Raw genomic sequence first — 19,449 nt, 5'->3', positions numbered from 1 at the left:
CAAAGGAGAGCGATCCGTCTGATTGACAATCCGTTGCTAACAGACCGATTGCCTTCTCTGATGCATAGACGCAATGTAGGCATGCTGTGTCTGTTCTACAGGTATTTCAATGGAGCCTGCTCCAAGGAGCTAGCAGCATTGATTCCTGATGCACCGGTGCACGTGCGCGAAACTCGACGGACACGAACTGAACACCCGTTCACGGTTGACGTTGGCTTCATGAGAACGGGCCGTTTTTACGACTCGTTTTTGTATAAGTCGGCTCGTATGTGGAACGAGCTACCGGCATCTGTTTTTCCTCCCTCCTATAATCCGAGCCTCTTCAAGGCCCGCATTAACAAATCCCTTCCTACAGCCCCTACCTTACTCCGCCTCACAACGCCGCCCAACCGGGTGGTGACATAGTTCCCCTGTCTGTGCACTGCACAGGCAGGGACACTCTTGTGAGGTGTCACATAAAAAAAAATTAAAAAAAAATTAAAAAAAATTCCTGTGGGAAAGAAATAAGAAAAAGAATATTCCACATTTGGGAAAGTCTCTTCTAATTTGTCTGTTTTTAGTGTTATGATATGATACTCAAATTATAATATCGTCCCGTTAGATTGTTCTAAAGCTTTTGCCAGTCGAAGAGTGCGCCGTACGGCACGGCAAAGTGAGAAATTTAAGCAAATGATTTAAAATGATGCTTTGTAATGTAATGAGATATTAGTAATTATCTTGTTAATATATTTACACCACTTAAATGCACAGAAAACTATTTTTATTTTTTTTTTATATTTACTCCACACAGGAGGCCCTGAAGAAAATAATTTCCCTCGGGGCCTATGTCATCTTTGGGGATGCTGTGTGGAGGGTCTTTTTTTGGAGAGGAAGGAGTGAACATGGGTCTTGAAGAGTCCCATGTTGTAGGAGGGAGGAAACACAGAGGCCGGCAGTTCGTTCCACAGCCGAGCTGTTGAACTTAAGAACGAATCGTAGAAGCGACCCGTTCTCATGTGACAAGTGTCAACTGTGTACAAATGTTGGGCGCGCGTTTGGCGTGTATCCCGACTACGCACCGGTGCTGAAGGGATCAATGACGCTAGTTCCTCAGAGCATCTTCCATTGTAATACCGATAGAACAAGGACAGCATACCTACCTGACGCCTGTGCTCTAAAGATTGCAGTCCGTTTGTTAAGATTGGGGAATCTATCAAACGGACCGCCCGTTTCTGCACAGAGTCAAGGGTTTTTTTCAGGTATTTTGGGGCTCCAGACCAGAGATGGCTGCCAAATTCGACAGTAAGGCGCACTTGCGATTTGTACAGGGTGAGCAGTTGTGTACTATTAAAGTATCTGCGGGCCCTGTACAGTACGCCCAGCTTCTGAGAGCTGCTGCATCAATCTATAAAATTATGGCGTAGTTTATACAAGAAATGCACAAACCCCTCTGATGCTAAATAGGTTGTCACGTGGTTTGCTTCCAGGTCATTTGGCTTTAAGGCGATCTATTTATTCTGATGTTGATGCATTTGACCGTAGCGGCAATAGTAAGCAACGTTGTACTTTTAAAAAAAAAACCTATCCATTTGTGTGCAAAATATGAACTATTGACTTAATAGTGTTGAGAGGTGGGCCATATCTCGTATATTATATCTACCGTTCTCCGTTTTCTTACCAAACAACCGATAAGCACATTGTATTTAAATCTCCTTTTATTCATTATTTCATTTGATTGTATTTATTTTTCCATATTATCTACCAACCTACATAAAAAAAATTATTTTATTTCTCTACAAAATTCTTCATTGAAACATAAATCTGTTTGTGAATGAATGCGTGGTATTGTGAAGTGACCATAAACTTTAATTTACTTTGTTTTTATCTTCTAGCATGATTTATACATTATACAGATTTTCAAACGTAATGTCTTAGCAGTGGATGGCATTATTTGTTAAATTCTCTTTTGGCCACCTTCACGGATAAGTTTGTAAATCTGTATAAATGCAATATTTATCTGATGATAATTTTTTTGAATCTTTTCATTGGATCGTTCTTTTTCATATTTTTACTTTATTTAAACAGAAAGCATCGTTGGTATTTTTCTGCATCTAAACTTTTTCGATATTAGCGCATTTTTCAAATTTTTTCACTTTGGTACAGTTAGTTTCCAAAATATATACACTACTACAAAAATCTTATAATATTATAACTGTATATGTCCAGTTTTGTCTGAATTTCACAATATTTCTGCAAAATGTAAAGTTTTTAATTTTAGCCTCAAGTTTTCACAGCTTTTCTCTTTGTATATTGACCTGAACAGCTTTGCCTCAATCCTGGGTAATGTCCTTTGTCCTAACTCTCAGTATATAATGACATCTTCACCAGTACTTGAATGCATTTAGCCTGCTTACAATAAAAAAAACCACTGTGATCTTCTACACTGAAAATATTTTCAAATTATTGTCGCTACGTTAACCTCAAATAGAAATACAATACACACTAGTTTAAAACCACACTTACATACAAAAGTAAAAGTTTTTGTCTGCAATGGGATATTTTCACAAATTATGAATATCGTTAAAAATTCGTGAAAGATTTATAGTTTATTTTTCTGATTTTGATTATCGAACTAAAAATATGTATATTTAATATTTTCGTTCGTGGTTCAATGGTTCAAATTGGTTACAACGTCGTTATAACATAGAAAATGCCAATGTCTGGTAAGACGGCTGTCACCAACGTCGCCCAGCTTGATATTAATGCCGCTGAATTTACGAATAAAACGAACATGTCGTTTTGGCGACAAATCGAAAATAAAAACACCTTCATTGTCGTAATTTTTTTCGAGAATTAAAAAATAAACATTGAAAATACCCGATTGCGCATAAATTAGTTTGAGGTGTTAAATACTTCATTACATTTGATGACCATCAATCAAGCACCGTTTGAAATATTTATGACATTTGAACGGTGCCCGCTAAATGTTGATTCTCGAACCGTTTAAGCTTTTGATCAATTGTGAACATATGTTTAAATTATTGTACGACAAATTAATCAGTTAAATATTTTTATTATTTAGAAATTTCATTCATTCTTCTAGTCATGCTATGCTGTGCTAGAACATCTGTTCTGCCGTGTGGTATCTTGAATAAGTTGTGGTGACGACTACGGCTATACCTGTAAGATATTCGCAACTCGAACAAAAGCTGACACAGGCTAAGCATTGATTGCTAGTGATTGTTCAGATGACAAAAATTCTTATTGACGCTGTTCATCGATTGGTCCTCAAACATTTGAAGCTTAAAATATCCCGACCTAAGTGTTTTGTAAATATATATAAAGTGTGATCCAATTCTAGTTAACTAACTTTTATTTATGAAAAAAAAAAACAACAGATTGTTACATTATCATATATTTTTATAGATTAATCGAATATTTGGTATCATTAATTAATTATGGAAAATGGTGTTAAACAAATGGCCGCCTCTGGAACTTTTGCATTTAGCTATCTCGGCTATAACTTGGCGTACGTTATAGCCCAGTATGTTGTTTTAAGGTACTCCAATTTTGCAGGTTTGTTGGCATAGAAGCAACTCTTCAGAAAACCCCATAAAAAATCCAATGGCTTTAAATCACACGATCTTGGCTCATTGTTCAATTGTTCGCTCAGTAGGATGGTTAAATCGACCATAATCTTTCCGTACGCGTCAATACACAGTTCGTACAGGGTTATTATTGCTGTAGAATAATTTAACAGTTTTAGCGCGTCGAGCGGTGGTCAAACGATCCACTTTTTTATTTATTTATTTATTTATAGAGCGGAGACGGTTTACACATAGTTCCCGTGAGCACTTAGGCCATAGGCCCATTGTGCTATATCCTATTTTACCTCATTCCTTTAACAGTCACCCGGTGTCTTTTATAAAGTTAACCTGGCTTGACATTGGATATGTGGCTATGTCTTCTGGTTCCACAACGTGTCTTCCCAGGTCTCATATCTCCTCTCCAATCCCCTTTGGTTCCCTGAAGGCCCCACAAGGGAAGAGTTCGCGAAGGTGGCCTCATCTCTCCTCTCCACTCCTCTTTGATTCCCTAAAACTCCCACGAGGAAAGAGGGTCTCAGTTCTCCTCTCCACTCCTGCTTGGTTCCACGAAGGCCCCATGAGGGAAGAGTCTACTCCCCATTGGTTCCCTGAAGGCCCCACGACGAAAGAGTCCACTCCCCCTTGGTTCCCTGAGGGCTCCACAAGGGAAGAGAGCCTCATCTATCTTCTCCACTCCTCCTTAATTCCTTGAAGGCCCCACGAGGGAAGAGGCCTTCGTCTCTCCTCACCACCCCTCCTCGGTTCCTTATAGGCCCCACGATGGAAGAAGACTTTGTCTCTCCTCTCCACTCCTCCTTGGTTCCCTAAAGGCCCCACGATGGAAGAATCTACTCCTTCTTGGTTCCCTGAAGGCCCCGTGGCGGCAGAGTCAAATCCCCCTCAGTTTCCCGAAGGCCCCACGAGGAAAGAGGGTCTCGTCGCTCCTCTCCACTCCTCGTTGGTTCCTAACGATCCACTTAATAAATTGGTTGATCAATCTAATATTTGACGTGCTAAACTCGTGCCATTTATGACAACATAATTTACAGTGTTGCCAATATGGGAAACTCGAATTGGATCATACTTTATCAATGAAATTCAAATATATATATTTTTTTTTTATTACTATACTTTGTATTTAAGTGTGTTTAAAACAAAATTGTTGTGTGATTTTCACCTTTGAATACCTCAGTCTAAATTGTGTGAATTTGAAAATCAGTAGAGAAATACATAATAACATTTCATAGACTTACATCTCATCTTTGACTCTTTACTTCTAACAATGTAGATAAGACAATTTTTGAGCTTTATTTTTATCAAAGTTTTATGCAATTTTTTTTATTAATAATCGTAGGCAATTTTTTGTGCATTCTAGTTATAAGTTTACCTAATAACTCAAATACATTCAGATACTGTTTACAATTTACAAACGTTTAGATTACTTATACATAATATGTGCAATGCGACAAAAATAATGTGAATAGATCTTATTTCGGATAATTAAAAAAAAAAAAAAGAATTTAGTTAGGTTAGAATGTTTTGTAAAAATTCAAAAATAATGTAACTTTGTCATCCATCTTTTTTTTTTACATTTGAAATTTCCCCGTTCTAGGTCCGTTATAGCTTTGGAACAAATTGTGAATGTAATTGAGATTATTAGCAAAAGTTTAAACGGGTTTAGAATCGGTGTTCAAATTTCTAAAAAACAAATTGTGCTTATTAAGCATTTGATGTTATGTTACATTTGAATTACAGCAAAACATCTTTCATTGTTTTTACGTAAGTTTGGAAGTGTTTTATATCAGGGCGTAAATTAATATCTAGGAATTTAATAAGAGATGAGAAAGTACAATACAGGTTTGATTCCTGGAAGTTTTTAAAATGAATGACAACTTCTTACATTGATATACCTACAACGTAAGCTAAGCATTTTTTTTTAATAACCCATTGGCATTTAACCACGTCAAAATTTTGAGACTTCCTCAACCAGCCTCTCCCGATCGTTGGGTCAGGTAAATTGTGATATTTAATGTGTAGCAGTTGATACATGATGACCATTCCACATATAAATAAAGGTCACGTTAGGTTATATCAGGTTTAAATCGGGGTTATATCAGGTTTAAAGCAAGGTTAGAAGAGGTTAAGTTAAAGAGAAGTTGTATCAGGTTAAAGTGCAGTTATATCAGGTTTAAATGAGGTTATGTTGTGTAAAAGAGGTTAAAATAAAGTGAAGTTATATCAGATTAAAGTGAGGTTATAATAGGTTAATTTAGGTTAAAGTGAGGTTATTGTAGGTTAAAGTGAGGTTAGGTCAAAGTGAGGTTTTGTTGAGAGAGTAACGCTCGCCCCGCACAGCAGAAGGCGTCATTCTTTAACTGCCTGCTGGACATGGCGGCCGGGCTGGGGGGCGCGGGGTCCCGTGCGGGCTCCCTGTGCGAGGGGACCGCGCCCCCGGAGGCCCCCGACGCTCCGGAGGAGACTCAGCCCCTCGCCGCAAAGGGCAGGAGGAACACCGCCAGGAACAGATCCCTCAGGTAATGCCCTTCCATTTTACTTATATTCTGCATTTGCTGATGAAATTTAATTGATTCAAGAAATTTTCAAATATTGCCTACAACCAGTGGCAGCCCCCTTAGGTCAAATGGACACTGACTCCCCCCAATTTCGTATATTATGGAGAACATTATAGCAAAGTAATACGCAGTAATGCAAAACCACATATTTTTGGAAAGAAAATTTTGGCTGTGTTTTTGTTGCATTGGATGGTGTTAAGCAGGGAATTTAAACCTTATTGCCATGTACATAAGGAGTGTTATTGTAAGCAGCCCGATTCCTAATGTTACACGACGTGGTGCAACGCCTTAGTGCAGATGGGATGAATAAAGTGCGTACTCATTAAGAGTTGCCTTACTAATAAACGTGTTTTAAATTTAGCACTTGTGATAAACAGCCATTAATCTATGTCAAATGTTTGTTTAATTTTAAAGCAAGGGGGTCTTTTGTTAATATATAATAATATATTAACACAGGAAATGTCCTAAACAAGTATCCATCACATCCTTCTGGTATATTAATAGTCGATACTACTGATTCGATGGTTCTGGATCTTATATTAATATACTGATAGAACAAGGACAATATTCCCGCCTGACGTCTGCTCTCTAAAAATTGCAATCCACCTGTCAGTGACGACGAAGTTTTGGTTTCGATCAATAACACCTCTTATTGGAAAACCCTGTATATTTATTGATTTTTGTGCAAAATCACTTCAAGGGCGCTGTACAAATATATAATACATTTCTACAATTTTCTATCTTATTACTAACTATAGACTAGTCAAACTATTATCAATTTATGTCTAACAGATTGCATCGACCGGTTTGTCGATCACTAGCTATATGTACATTGTACATTGCTGCGTTAAATAAATGAATAAATACTCTCCTGACGAAGGAAGGGTGCTTCCGAAACCGGTAGAGTTCAATTAAAATTAAAGTGGTCTAAAACAAATGTATATCTTCTATTGTAAATTATGACGAGCCACAAAGTAAATGCTTATTACAAATATGTGATATTAAATAAGTTTGAGATTCGGCTGAAACTAGAACAGAAGCCAAAATTTAGTTTCTGCCGAGAATCTAGTTTCAGTCAGTCACAACTACATGTTATTAGTTGTTAAGGAATGGGGGGATTACTTAAGGCGCCAGTGTTAAGGATGGAGCTCGCCACGCTATAGCTCCATGTAGCGGCATTGTTAGGACTCTACGCAGCTCAGCCTAATTTATTCAGGAAGGGTCGGCAAAAGCCTTTATATGGGGAACTAATCAACAATCCAGACTACACTTCTCTCGTCAAATGAAACTCCTATTGGGATGATAAATGGTTGTATTCACAGGCAACAGGTACATTGTATGACAAAAATGAGGACACAGTTAACATCCTAAATTATTTCCTGGCTGTTAGAATTGAACAATCTCTCTCGTGTTTTGTTCTGGCTGGCAAGCTTGTTTAACAGACATTACAAGAAAGGTATACGCACCATAGTGCGCGTATCGGACTTCAATGATGTAGCCGGCACTTCTCGTTCAAGACTGGATTAATAGCAAAACAACCACACATGTCGTCAAGAACGAAACTAGCGTTCGTGAGCGTTTTCGTAGCAAACTGCCCACACATGGTGTCGGGACCAAGACTAGACTCCCAGTGAAAGCCGCCGATGGCCGAGGCCGTTGGAGTCAGCTCGATGTGCGCAGCTGCTAGTGTTGCCAACTGTCTGCGTCTAATTTTAGGTTCGCGGGTCTTTTGAATGCGTTAGGGAGATCTACTTCGTGACATGGTGCATGTCAGTTTTAAAATTTAAGTGTAAGTCTTTGCTTGCATTTACTGATACTTGTTTTCCTTTTGTTTCAGGAGTAAAAAGGTGAACATCAGCTCCCAGCAGCCATTCCCCCTTATGATTTAGTAAAATGCTGAATGGTTTCATTGGCAGTCACCATGTTATCATTTATTTACTGTCACATCAGTGTATTTCGTTCCTAACATGATGTTGTAATCCATGTCATTACCATAGAGAATTACCTTAAGGTCTAGGACTGAACCATAGATAGGCAGAACAAGTTCTAAAGAACTTCATAGATTCTCTTAGACTACGACGTTCTTAGAACCACAGAGTTAAAATAATAGTCAATAGATAAAATACAATTTGTAAGTATTTTTCTGCAAACATAGTTCGTTCTCTTTCTTAGGTGGTTAAAAATTTATTAAAATAATCTTTTAAAAATTTTAATTTTAGTTTTTTCAGATTTATTCCAAGTGTCATAAAAACAGGTTGTAAAATTAGAATATCTAATTCTTTTAGATAAGACACAATATGTCGACATAATTCATAGACAAAAGAATAGAAAAACGATGGTACATATTGCAAAACAGACTTCAAACTTCAATTAAAAATCGATAGATGTCACTACTACTATACAGAATTCAAACTTCAATTAAAAGTCAATAGATGTCACTACTATCTGTAACACTTAAGTGATTGAAGTTCTTTGTTTTTCAATATGATATTGTTGATAGTTTTTTTTTTCCATAGAAACTAGGTGCGTACACACATCAAGGTACACTAGAAAAAAACATCATTAGACAAGTCCTCTACTAATAATTACATCTCGTTAAATCTTGCATGTTTATGATTTTAACGAGACTTAGCCGAGTTCTTAACCAACTAGCTTTTTTTTATTCTTTTTTTCTTAAAACGCATGAAATGCTGAATTCTGTAGTTAATTTATATCTTTATTTTTTATTGCATGATTTCATTAATATTTCAGTCTTTTAGCAAAAAATGTATTATAATCTGTATTTACTGAGTTGTGTTTAATTTTCAAGTTTTATGTTATGTACAAATTGTTTGTGTGTTTTTCTTTTACTTATAGCAAACATCAGGACAAATCTTACCCCCATTTTACACTTTCACTTATAAAATGAACCTCAAATTATATTACGTTATTTTTAGTTCATTCCATACCCGCATCAAATTTGTTGTAAGAAGTCAAAATATGTACCTATATTAAACTTTGAAGTCGCATTATAAGTCTAAAAATACTTTAAAGTCCATTATTCCACTTTTATGGACTTAACGTATGTAGTTGCATAGTGAAAATTGTGAAGTAAATTTATTGATTTCAATTTTTATATCAAATTCTATCACAATCGAATCAAGCGCCATTTTTAATTTTTATCAAAAACGGTCCCGGTTAAACGTCGATTCTCGGCCCGTTTCAGCTTTTGAACAAATGTTGATCAACTTTCAATCATAACAATCATGTTGTCATGCCTGTCAGCTGATTGCAATTTGATCAAAAGCTAAAACGAGCAGAGAATTGGCGTTTAACTATGACGGTTCAAATGTTGAAAATTCAAAATGGAGCTGTAATTCGCTTTGATGCTCATCAATTGTAAATGGTGATTGAAATAATTTATAATCGGCATTCTTCAAACAAATAATAATTTTAAAAAAATTGGATTTTTCTGGAAAATTGAGTAAAACATAGACAAAGGGCCCTTCTAATGTGTGGTAACCCGATGTTAGGTTCTGGAGCTGCAAGATGTGGTGTCTCGTCAGCCTTCCATGGAGTCTCTGGTGGACGGAGGACATCTACAAGCCCCGCAGCCGTATGCAAACGGCCATAGAAGATCACCGAGCCTTCGGTAATTCATACTTTTTATCAAATTTTATTCTAAAACGCAGGTAGTGTCGAGATAAACTCTCAGTATGTAGCCCTCGTGACAGCCCACCATTTAAAATCGACATTTCTTGAAATGCCTTTAGCCGTGTTTAGTGATAGCCAGATACCTTTTCACCCTCTCAAAATACCCATTGGAAAATTCCATAATTCCGGAATAAGTAGTTTTTAAGGAATACTAAAATTTGTATAAGTTTACTGAGGTATGATTGATGGAATCTAGGTAACATAACGTGATATCTTGGGTACAGGAACGTTAAACTGACGCTTGGTTTGTGTTGTGTTGCAGACGCGGCCCGTCTCCGCTGGTGCGCACGCCCTCCCCGCGACGGCGCCACCCGTCGCACGTGCCCCACCCCAATCACGTGCACCACGACATCGGCTTCTCCGACACCGTGTCCAACGTGGTGGAGATCGTGAAGCACGAGCACCATGGCCGACACGGCTACCGGTACCATCACCACGCGCCTGGTTACCGCCAACCAGGAGGTATGTTATCTATGGTTACGTGAATAGATAGAATACTGAAGAAAAATAACAAACCTAACCTTATTGCTACTATTCCTAACCTAACATAACCTCACCATACCTGTTCCAAGCCTAACGCAACCTTTTTATGTAATCTATTCTTATGTAACCTAACCTTATTGCACCTTTTCCTACTCACCCGTTCCTGATCTAACCTATCCTATCTGTTCTTACTTCTTACTTAACCTAATCTTATCGTATCTCTTCTTAACCTGACTTAACCTAATATTATATTATTTTTTTTTTGTTTTGTATCTTTGTAACATATGAACATATAAAATATCATGGTGTTGATAAGTATTAAAATATTATTCTTAGGCGCAGTTGTTTCGCAGAAATTCAAATATAAAATTGTCTTCAAATGGCCATTCAGCGCCATTTTGTTTTTTAACAGTTGAAAGGTTTCCGTTTCAGCTTTTGATCAAATTGTGATCAGCCAAAGAAGACAACTATCATGTTGTTAAATTTGAAAATGCACCTTGAATCAGCGTCTAATGAGGACCGTTCAAATGTAAAAAAAAAAAACAAAATGAATGACTTCTTCCTTGCCTAACCTAACCTCACCTGTTCGTAACCTAACCTTACCAGTTCCTCACCTAAAGTAATCAATTATTTTATTTGGTTACTGTCATTTGTTAGTTTATCTTCTAATAACACCGTAACACAAAATGAGAAGCAAATGAATTTATTTGAAAAAAAAATTTCATAATACATGGTTTTCCAATAAGAGGTGTTATTTTGATATTCAATCGTAAAAGATAAATGGTTTCGTTTCTTGTGTGGCACGTAGCGCCTCTTGTTGGAAGTAAACGTTGTCCAGATCAATACCATCCAATTCCGGCCATAAAAAATCATTAATCATCTCTCGATAGCTCAATCCATTCACCGTAACTGTTGCTCCAGCCTCATTTTCGAAAAAGTAAGGTCCAATGACTCCGCCGGACCATAAACCGCACCAAACAGTCACACGTTCAGGATAGAGAGGCTTTTCAACAATAACTCTTGGGTTTTCCGAGCCCCAGATGCGACAATTTTGCTGGTTGACGAAGCCACCGAGGTCTAAATGGGCCTCATCACTCAAGATGATTTGCATTTGATTCACTAATAATTTTAAAAAGCGTGTATCGTTCCATTTTTATTAATGGCGTAGTTTCTACTTGTCAAATGTCAAAAAATGACAGCTTCAAAAGTAACATCTACCGAAATAGCGGGCTATTCAAAATAACACCTCTTATTGGAAAACCCTGTATATGATTTTTTTATCCATTAACTCCACTCCACTGTTGTTTTTGGGGAAGCTGTGTGGAGGGTTTTTTTCAAGGAAGGGAAGGAGTGAACCTGAGCCTTGAAGATATTGTAGGAGGGAGGATACACAGAGGCTGGAGCTCTTGAACAAAACGGTTGACAAAAGTCAACCGTATATAATATACTATTGTTATACTGTGGAATATACCTCGTTACATTTTGTCGTCCTCCGTGGGGTAGGAACCTGGGAGCAGACGCGGCCCTTGACTGTAATTACCAGCAGTGCATTTCACTTTTAAAATGTACCTAGTCTGTAATTTAGGTGGAGCAAATTAATGAATGGGAACACCTACTGCAATTCATTCTATCTTCCTAGTTATATTTGTAAAATAACTGATTAAATAATTCAAAATTATCTTGAAAATAAAGGACACTCAATTCATCGTTGAAAATATAGCGAAACCGTTTGATTTCACCGCGAACGAGTTCCAATGTGTTAATGTTGTTGCGTTAACATTGAACATTAGTATTTCTAAGCGAATCCATTCCAAACGCATTGTATTACGCATGATCAAAGTGATGCAAAATTCACTCGCCGTCAAAGCACTTCGATAATGCACGGATGGGTTATGTATCTGCACTGCTCTAACACGTAATTTGACGTTAAGAGTGTAATCTGTCTCGCTTATGTCACCGTTTCGGCTACTTCGGGCTGTCGCGATACCGCCCGACGCTGTTTTAGTAGTATGGTAAAAGTTGGTTCTGTGCATATCGGGGTATGCACGACCGCTTGCTCTTGCGCGGGATTTTTTTACTAGACGATAGCTCAAATAATGACCTGACGGGAATTACAAATTTCTTACATCGATCACTGGGGCACAGATGTCGTTGTAATTTGTTATGTGGAGATTGAAGACAAGCGGTGCAATGCACAAATGCACGTACTAAGGAACCGCCTCTGGTTCTGATCCTTGGCCACGAATCTGAAGGTTGCGAGTTCAAATCCCGGCGTGAATACTTTCAGTACTACCCCAGTCAAAGACCACCATTCCGAATCGAAACTTTGCTTGAAATTGCTTAAGCCATCGTGTTTGGTGACTAGATCTATTCCCCCCACCATTATTTTCCTCGTCTCCTTCCTCTTCCCCGTCTCCTTCCCTCCCTACTACCTTCAGCCTCACAACATACCCCAATTTGGGATGCCATAGTCTCACTGGCTCCAGACGTTTGAGAGCAGTTGAGACTTACATTTTGTTACATTTGCATAAACATTCCTCATTGTATTTATAACACATCGCCTGTAAGCATACAACAGTGCGTGTTTTATCTTTTTTTTTTATTATTCTTTATGACTCATGTGAGGTTATGTGTGATAGAGAGATCAGGGAGTTGACTGATAGAGTTATGTGGGTGCACAGACAGCTGGAGCGCGTGTGGCTCCCCGGGCAGGCGCCCCCCAGTGCCCCCGTCCACCAGCCTCCAGCAGAGATCTCGCTCGCCCAGCCCCGCACGCTTCATCGGTGAGGGGGCCACAAACACCGCCAAACAACACTACACACACCCACACACACACATACATATTATACTCTTACGTACACATATCTAACTCTTCAAATTCCCTAGAATAATACACCCAACTCCATTAATATATTGTCAGTATTTCTCCAACTTTGACAGCTAGAGGTGCTAGTGTACCATATTGACATTCCTTCCAAATAATGGCAGCAATTAATTAAAATTATATAGTACGTGGTGGCAGTGTTTTGCGCTTTCTAATTTGTATTTTGATCGACGTGGATAAAAAAATATTTTAAAAAGCAGTTAAAGTTATGTGTGGATTGTTCACATCCTTGAAAAACACAAAGCTGTACAACTCGCACCGCTTGGAGGCGTTAATGTAGAATATTTTCATCAGAATGTTCGATAAAATGCAAAAATGACTTTTACGTGGAAATCAATGCTTTATTATAAGGCTACTTTTCTATTAAGGTCAGAATTATGAAAGACAAAGTTTTAAAAAGAACATACACAACGCTTTCTCTTTGCGTCTAAAAGTTTACCGTGTATGAAATTGAATGTCAAGAAATAAATCTCTATTCTGACTAACATAAAATTGTATTGCATAAATCCGAGTTATATTGAGGTGAGGAATTAGAAAACGATCATTACTAATAGTTCTATGAACAGTAGACTTTGCATAATGTCATTAATCGTTTTACAAGAAACAGCTGGTGGATATACAATACACTAGAGATACAGCAGATGCTGAATTTGGTACAGATACCGGATATACGGTATATGCCTTGACCGAATAGCCGGATATTTATTTTGAACAGCAAGCGATGGTTACAGACTTTTTTTTTTAACTACTACTCATCTCGTCCGGTATATTTGCGTTCCAAATGGTTGATATACCCTCGCATACGTACATATATACCCACAGTTCCATGACAAAACAGAACATTGTAGAAAAGTGAATAAGAGTGAAGTGAAAGAACAAACAAACCTAACCTGACCAAACGTAAACTAAACTAACCCAAGCAATTCTTTTATCCACTGGAGCGTTCCGCTATATAATCAGCGCTCGGAAAATTTTAAGCCATTGGTTTGCGGCCCTTTTACAAAAAATCATATCTCATTCATTATTTGATACAGAGGCATATAAACGTCTTATAGGGTTACAGAGCCATTGAATATATTTGACTGTTAATTCTATATTTTTAATATTCATAAAAAATATTGTTTATAAACGCTTGAATTCTGCGTATTATTTACTTTAAAATTGCCGTTTATGGTACCTACTTGGTGCAATATTAAATATTATGACTTGTGTGTGTGTTCTCTATGGCCTAATTGATAATCACAGGTACAAATTTAAATTCGGAAATTTGCATTTTTAAATATAAAAGCACATGATCAATGATTTATAAGAAAAAATATTTTAATTCGCGGGTTCGCGGAATGTCAACAGCAAATCATTTTGAAAAAATGAGAGACATCTCTTGTTAAACTGTGAAACTACTAATTTAGCTTTGTGATTAATCGAAGATTCTAACGCGCGGGAACTTTTGAAATAATTTCGATAAATGTTTTAAAATATCTCTTCAAATTTTCCACATTTTAGCCAGCAGACGCTCGCAGGTGTTTGCAAAAAACGCTCCAGTGGTTAATATGTTCTGTTTTGGCACTGTTCTATTTTATTTAGCTACTCATACACACATGCAATGGAACACTGACAAAGTGACACATTGTCTATGACACAACAGAAAATTAAAGAATGATGATGCAATGGAACACAGACAAAGTGACACATTGTCTATGACAAAACAGAAAATTAAAGAATGATGATGCAATGGAACACAGACAAAGTGACACATTGTCTGTGACAAAACAGAAAATTAAAGAATGATGATGCAATGGAATACAGACAAAGTGACACATTATACATTTGATTATTTTTAGATTTTACGACATTAATGCATGCTTTTTTAACCATCACCAAACCTTGTTTTTCTCACCATACTAACTAATTTAGACCATTGGTTCAATGCATGCTTAATGACACAACTTACTGCTTGACTACAAAAACCCTGACATATTATATTTTGAGTTAAATAATTATATATTTATCTTACACTGAAAAATTATTTTTAAAAAAACCCTCTACCATAACCCAATACAATCATAGATTTATGCTTTAAATTACAAAAAAAGTTTAAAATGTTGATCTGCTTGCCTAACGTAAATATATTATCTCAATTTGGGAAGCGGGTGTGGGTACCGCAACCCCGAGAATAATTGATTCACCAAAACCTCTGCCATAGATCATTGTGACAAGCTACATTTGGTGACTTATCTATGACTTATATTAACTCCTGGAAATAAAGCTTTAAATTTTGTTTGTTCCTTTCAAGTCAAAAGCAGACAAATAAATATTTATTATTTGCTTCTTCAATAATTATAAAATCACTTTGTGGTGTCTTAATTTAAATTAAATTATTAACTTTGTATACACCATTATTTAATCAAAAAGGATGGGCATGTTTTAAAACCAATGATTTCTTCGTCAGAATAAACGTAATAAAAATTACCTTAATGAGCAGTGATAATTAGTTATTATTAAAAAATAAAACAATTATATGAAATAAATAAAATTATCATAAAATAGATATATTATTCCAACTTATTTTTTTTATTTTAAATAATTACAAATTTATCACTGCTCATTCTAATATTTTTGTCTGTAGGTACTTATTTGTTAATTTTCATTACGTTTATTCTGACGAAGAAACCGTCGCTTTTGAAATGTGATTAAACTAGTCGTGTATATAAAGTCATTTATTTAATTAAAATTATTATTTGCACTGACAACAATTTATTTTATTTAATTTTAAAATTTTCATAGATTATACAAACGTTTCATTATCCTCTTTTAAAATTAAAATTTTAATGTTTTAACATCAATAATTGTTTTATGTTTATAATTTATTACACGTCAAAATTAATACATGTTTTTTGTGTTATATTCAACTCACAAGAGAAACATACATACATAAATAAACTACTAACTATTATAGATTTCAAATAAAGTTTACGCAATCGCCTGCTAATTAACCAAAACTAGACAAAACTAAATTTGCCATGTTCTGTCTGCCGCTGCTCTCAAAATGCTTCAATGTATTGTCTTTGTCTCCAATTAGCCAGATTTATCTAAATTAATTAATTAATCAGAATAAATTGCCAATTTATTGTTGATGTGTGCCGCTTATTGTCTTGCGTATATTACCTGCATTTTTCTTATACTTAATTTTCCACCAATCTAGCAACTAAATTCACATAAAATTATTGCGCAATATATGATTCGATCGAAGATTTAACCCGTGCCGTATTCGTCACAAAACATCAATTGCTGTTGAGTAATGTTGTGCCATATGTGTCACCAAATGACTCATCCTTGTACAACTATAAACAGTTTAAGAAAGACAGTACACCAAGCTTTCTTTTTGCATTTAAAAGTTTAAAAACAGAGAATCTATTTGAAATTTAATGCCAAGCGAGAATTTAGTTTATTTTCTAGACTCAAAGGGTTTTAACCAGTAGAGCCTACATATTTTGCAATGTATTTCTCATAAGCAATCTGTCAAAATACAGAGTGCAAATATTTTCGCATTATATTCAATTCCAGTTAAATTTGTTGTTTTTTTTTTAAATATTTCAAAATTAAATTGTTTTCTTGAAAGCAGATGAAAAACTCTTTCAGATTTTAAATAAACATAGAAAAAGTTTTAAAGTCACTTAACGGTGGTTTTTTATTGTGTAAACTGTAATTATCACTTTACACAAAACTAAACAAACATATTTAATTAGACAAAGGAAATATAAAAATTATTGTTACTTACTTCCCTTTTGTTTTTTTTTTTAGTAAAAAATTTGCAATATTATTTTAAATTAATTGTTTCATAGAATTATTTTTAAAAAATTGGAGTGTCTTTGGTAAACTTTTAAATGCATATACAAAGTGTTGTGTTTTTTCTTTCTAACGCTGCTTAAATCATATATCTCACCATAATACAAAATGAGATACCATGACTTGAGTCCTTGTGGGGCTGGGAGAAATATCTCCCAAAAAAACTCTACGGCTGGGAGAAATATTCCCAAAATTATTGTAAGAGTTAAGCTATAAATCTTGCTTTGCTGACTTAACGTTATACTAGTCTGAGAGAGAGGCTGTACGTGGCGTTGTCGTGGGTTGTACAAGGTTTTGTGGGAAGGAAGAGAACAATCGTCGATGATGTGCATACGAGCTCTCTTGGGGACTAGTTTAAATACATTTTTTTATCGATTATGTTTTAATTTTTAATAAATCTCAAAAATGTTTTTTAAAAGTTGTTTAGCAATTTTAAATTAGGACGTTAATGGAAAAATGTACATATTTATAGAAAACACAGAGAAAAATGAGTACTAATTTTTTTATCAAAATACTGTTAAAAATGTGACGGCAAGATCATTTCCCAATAAACATATGTTCACACCCTTGTCCGAATAAATAAAATAGACGAGATGCGAAACTCCTCATAATATGTTGTGCTTTACTGATAGTTTTTTATTAAATGTGTCAAATCATTCGTTATAGGCCTCCAGTCCCATTTTTAACAAGAAAACGAATAATTTGACCAGATTAATAAACTATCAATATTTCATATCAGTAAGTTTTCTCCGTCTAGCTATAAACAGATTTGTATTTTAGGTTGTTGACGATTTACAGTTTAAACCTTGGAATGAATCAAAGATTGCAAATTTTTTTTACGCGAATTTTTTTGCTAGCATAGAGGAGAGTTTATAAAATTATTTTCTGGTAAAATTAAACTTGATCATTTTTAGTTAATTATTTTTAAATTATATTTTTTAAACAAATAAAACCGTGAGTCATTTGAAAGGGGTACAATATTATATTAGATTAAAAAATATATTTTGAACAAATTTTCAAATTCGTACGTTTAAAAAAAAATAGGTTAAAACTGGGATCTCGATTTGAATCTATGACCTTTAGCTCTCTGAGCGTCTGCCCTAACTTCTGAGCGTCTACCTAAATTTTCTTATCTAAAAGTTTTTTGACTTCATTTGGCATGCAAACTTCTTATGCTTGGATTATTTACACTTAAATATTAAATAAGTACCTATTATACAATATGAGGCAATAGTAAGATCATAATTTTTGCAAATGGTGTCAAATGTCATTGTACATTTATGTTGTAGACAGATAGAAAATTAGTTGGCAATAAGCAATGGAGCGATACACACCTGTAGAACTGAATTATTGTTACTGCTTATTTGACCAATTTCCGGAATGTGAACGCAGCGTGAATTTCGTCATCGTTTAATGTCTAACAAAATGGGGTTTAATTCATATTAGGACATTACTTTTGTCCCACCTGCGTTAAAAAAACAGACCTGAAATTGGTCAAATAAGCAGTAACAATTATTCCGCATTCTTCTGGTGTGTATTGCTCCATTGCTTGTTAACTAATTCTTTATCTGTCTACATCATAAATGTCAAAGCACAATAACATGTGCAAAAATTATGGCACATTCACATTATGACAATACTTTTGCCCACTTTGTATACATATATATGTAGATTTCCGACTGAAGTTACAAAATAAATAAAAAATTAGACAAATATTAAGTAGTCAATGAATTCAACAGTAGTTTTTGAATAGTGATTTTATTATTTTGCTTTAAAATCATTTATGTATAAAAAACAAACAAGCCTTTTTTGAAACACAAATAAAATATATTTTGGCAAAGGAAGCTAGCAGCTATTGACTGTAAAGTTGTATAGACTACTTTGAAATCTATAATATTGAATAAGATGGAACAACATGGCAACATTGACCTCACTCAAACAAAACCCAAAATGTACACAAACTCTAAGAAATCGGGCGAGCGAATAAGTGAAGCGAATAATTAATAAAGGATTTATTAATACTGTGATATTTGCAGGTATATTTTATGACATTCAAAAAAGGATTTGACTTTACAATGGATTTTCTTCACATTATAGATTATAATAGATACTCATCCATGTTTTTTTCTAGTTATTTCTGCCAAGCTTCATCGCAATTTGGATTTTGTCATCATTAGTTCACTCTAGATTATTATATTAACCAGTTTTGTATTTCTTAGGCTAGAAATATTTACACACAATTTTTTCCAGAGAGAAGACCTTCCAGTAAATTAGTAGAGATCTGAAAATTTTGCATGTGTGATAATGCAATTTCGTAATTTTTTCATGAATTTTTGAGAATTCTGAATTGCCGGGCAAATAATGTTAAATTATCGTATTTTTTAGCGATTTTCTGGTACCTATT

The 19,449-nt window shown here is 35.3% G+C and overlaps 1 protein-coding gene across 1 annotated transcript in view; it reads left to right on the top strand.

Moving 5' to 3' along the window:
- The window catches only part of LOC149415033 (voltage-dependent calcium channel type A subunit alpha-1-like), a 260,436-nt gene that overhangs the window by 232,361 nt on the left and 8,626 nt on the right, over positions 1-19,449 (top strand). Inside the window, exons 33-37 of the mRNA XM_089642980.1 lie at positions 5,925-6,100; positions 7,977-7,986; positions 9,652-9,770; positions 10,095-10,294; positions 12,997-13,098. Coding sequence (XP_089499106.1) covers positions 5,925-6,100; positions 7,977-7,986; positions 9,652-9,770; positions 10,095-10,294; positions 12,997-13,098 — 607 coding nt within the window. The remainder of the gene's footprint in view (positions 1-5,924; positions 6,101-7,976; positions 7,987-9,651; positions 9,771-10,094; positions 10,295-12,996; positions 13,099-19,449) is intronic.

The sequence above is a fragment of the Hesperophylax consimilis genome, chromosome 19 (assembly GCF_061612785.1).
Source record: "Hesperophylax consimilis isolate HC1 chromosome 19, BYU_Hcon_1.0, whole genome shotgun sequence".
Taxonomy (NCBI): Eukaryota; Metazoa; Arthropoda; class Insecta; order Trichoptera; family Limnephilidae; genus Hesperophylax; species Hesperophylax consimilis.
The sequence above is the reverse complement of the archived record's forward strand: the minus strand, read 5'-3'. Positions and strand labels throughout refer to the sequence as shown.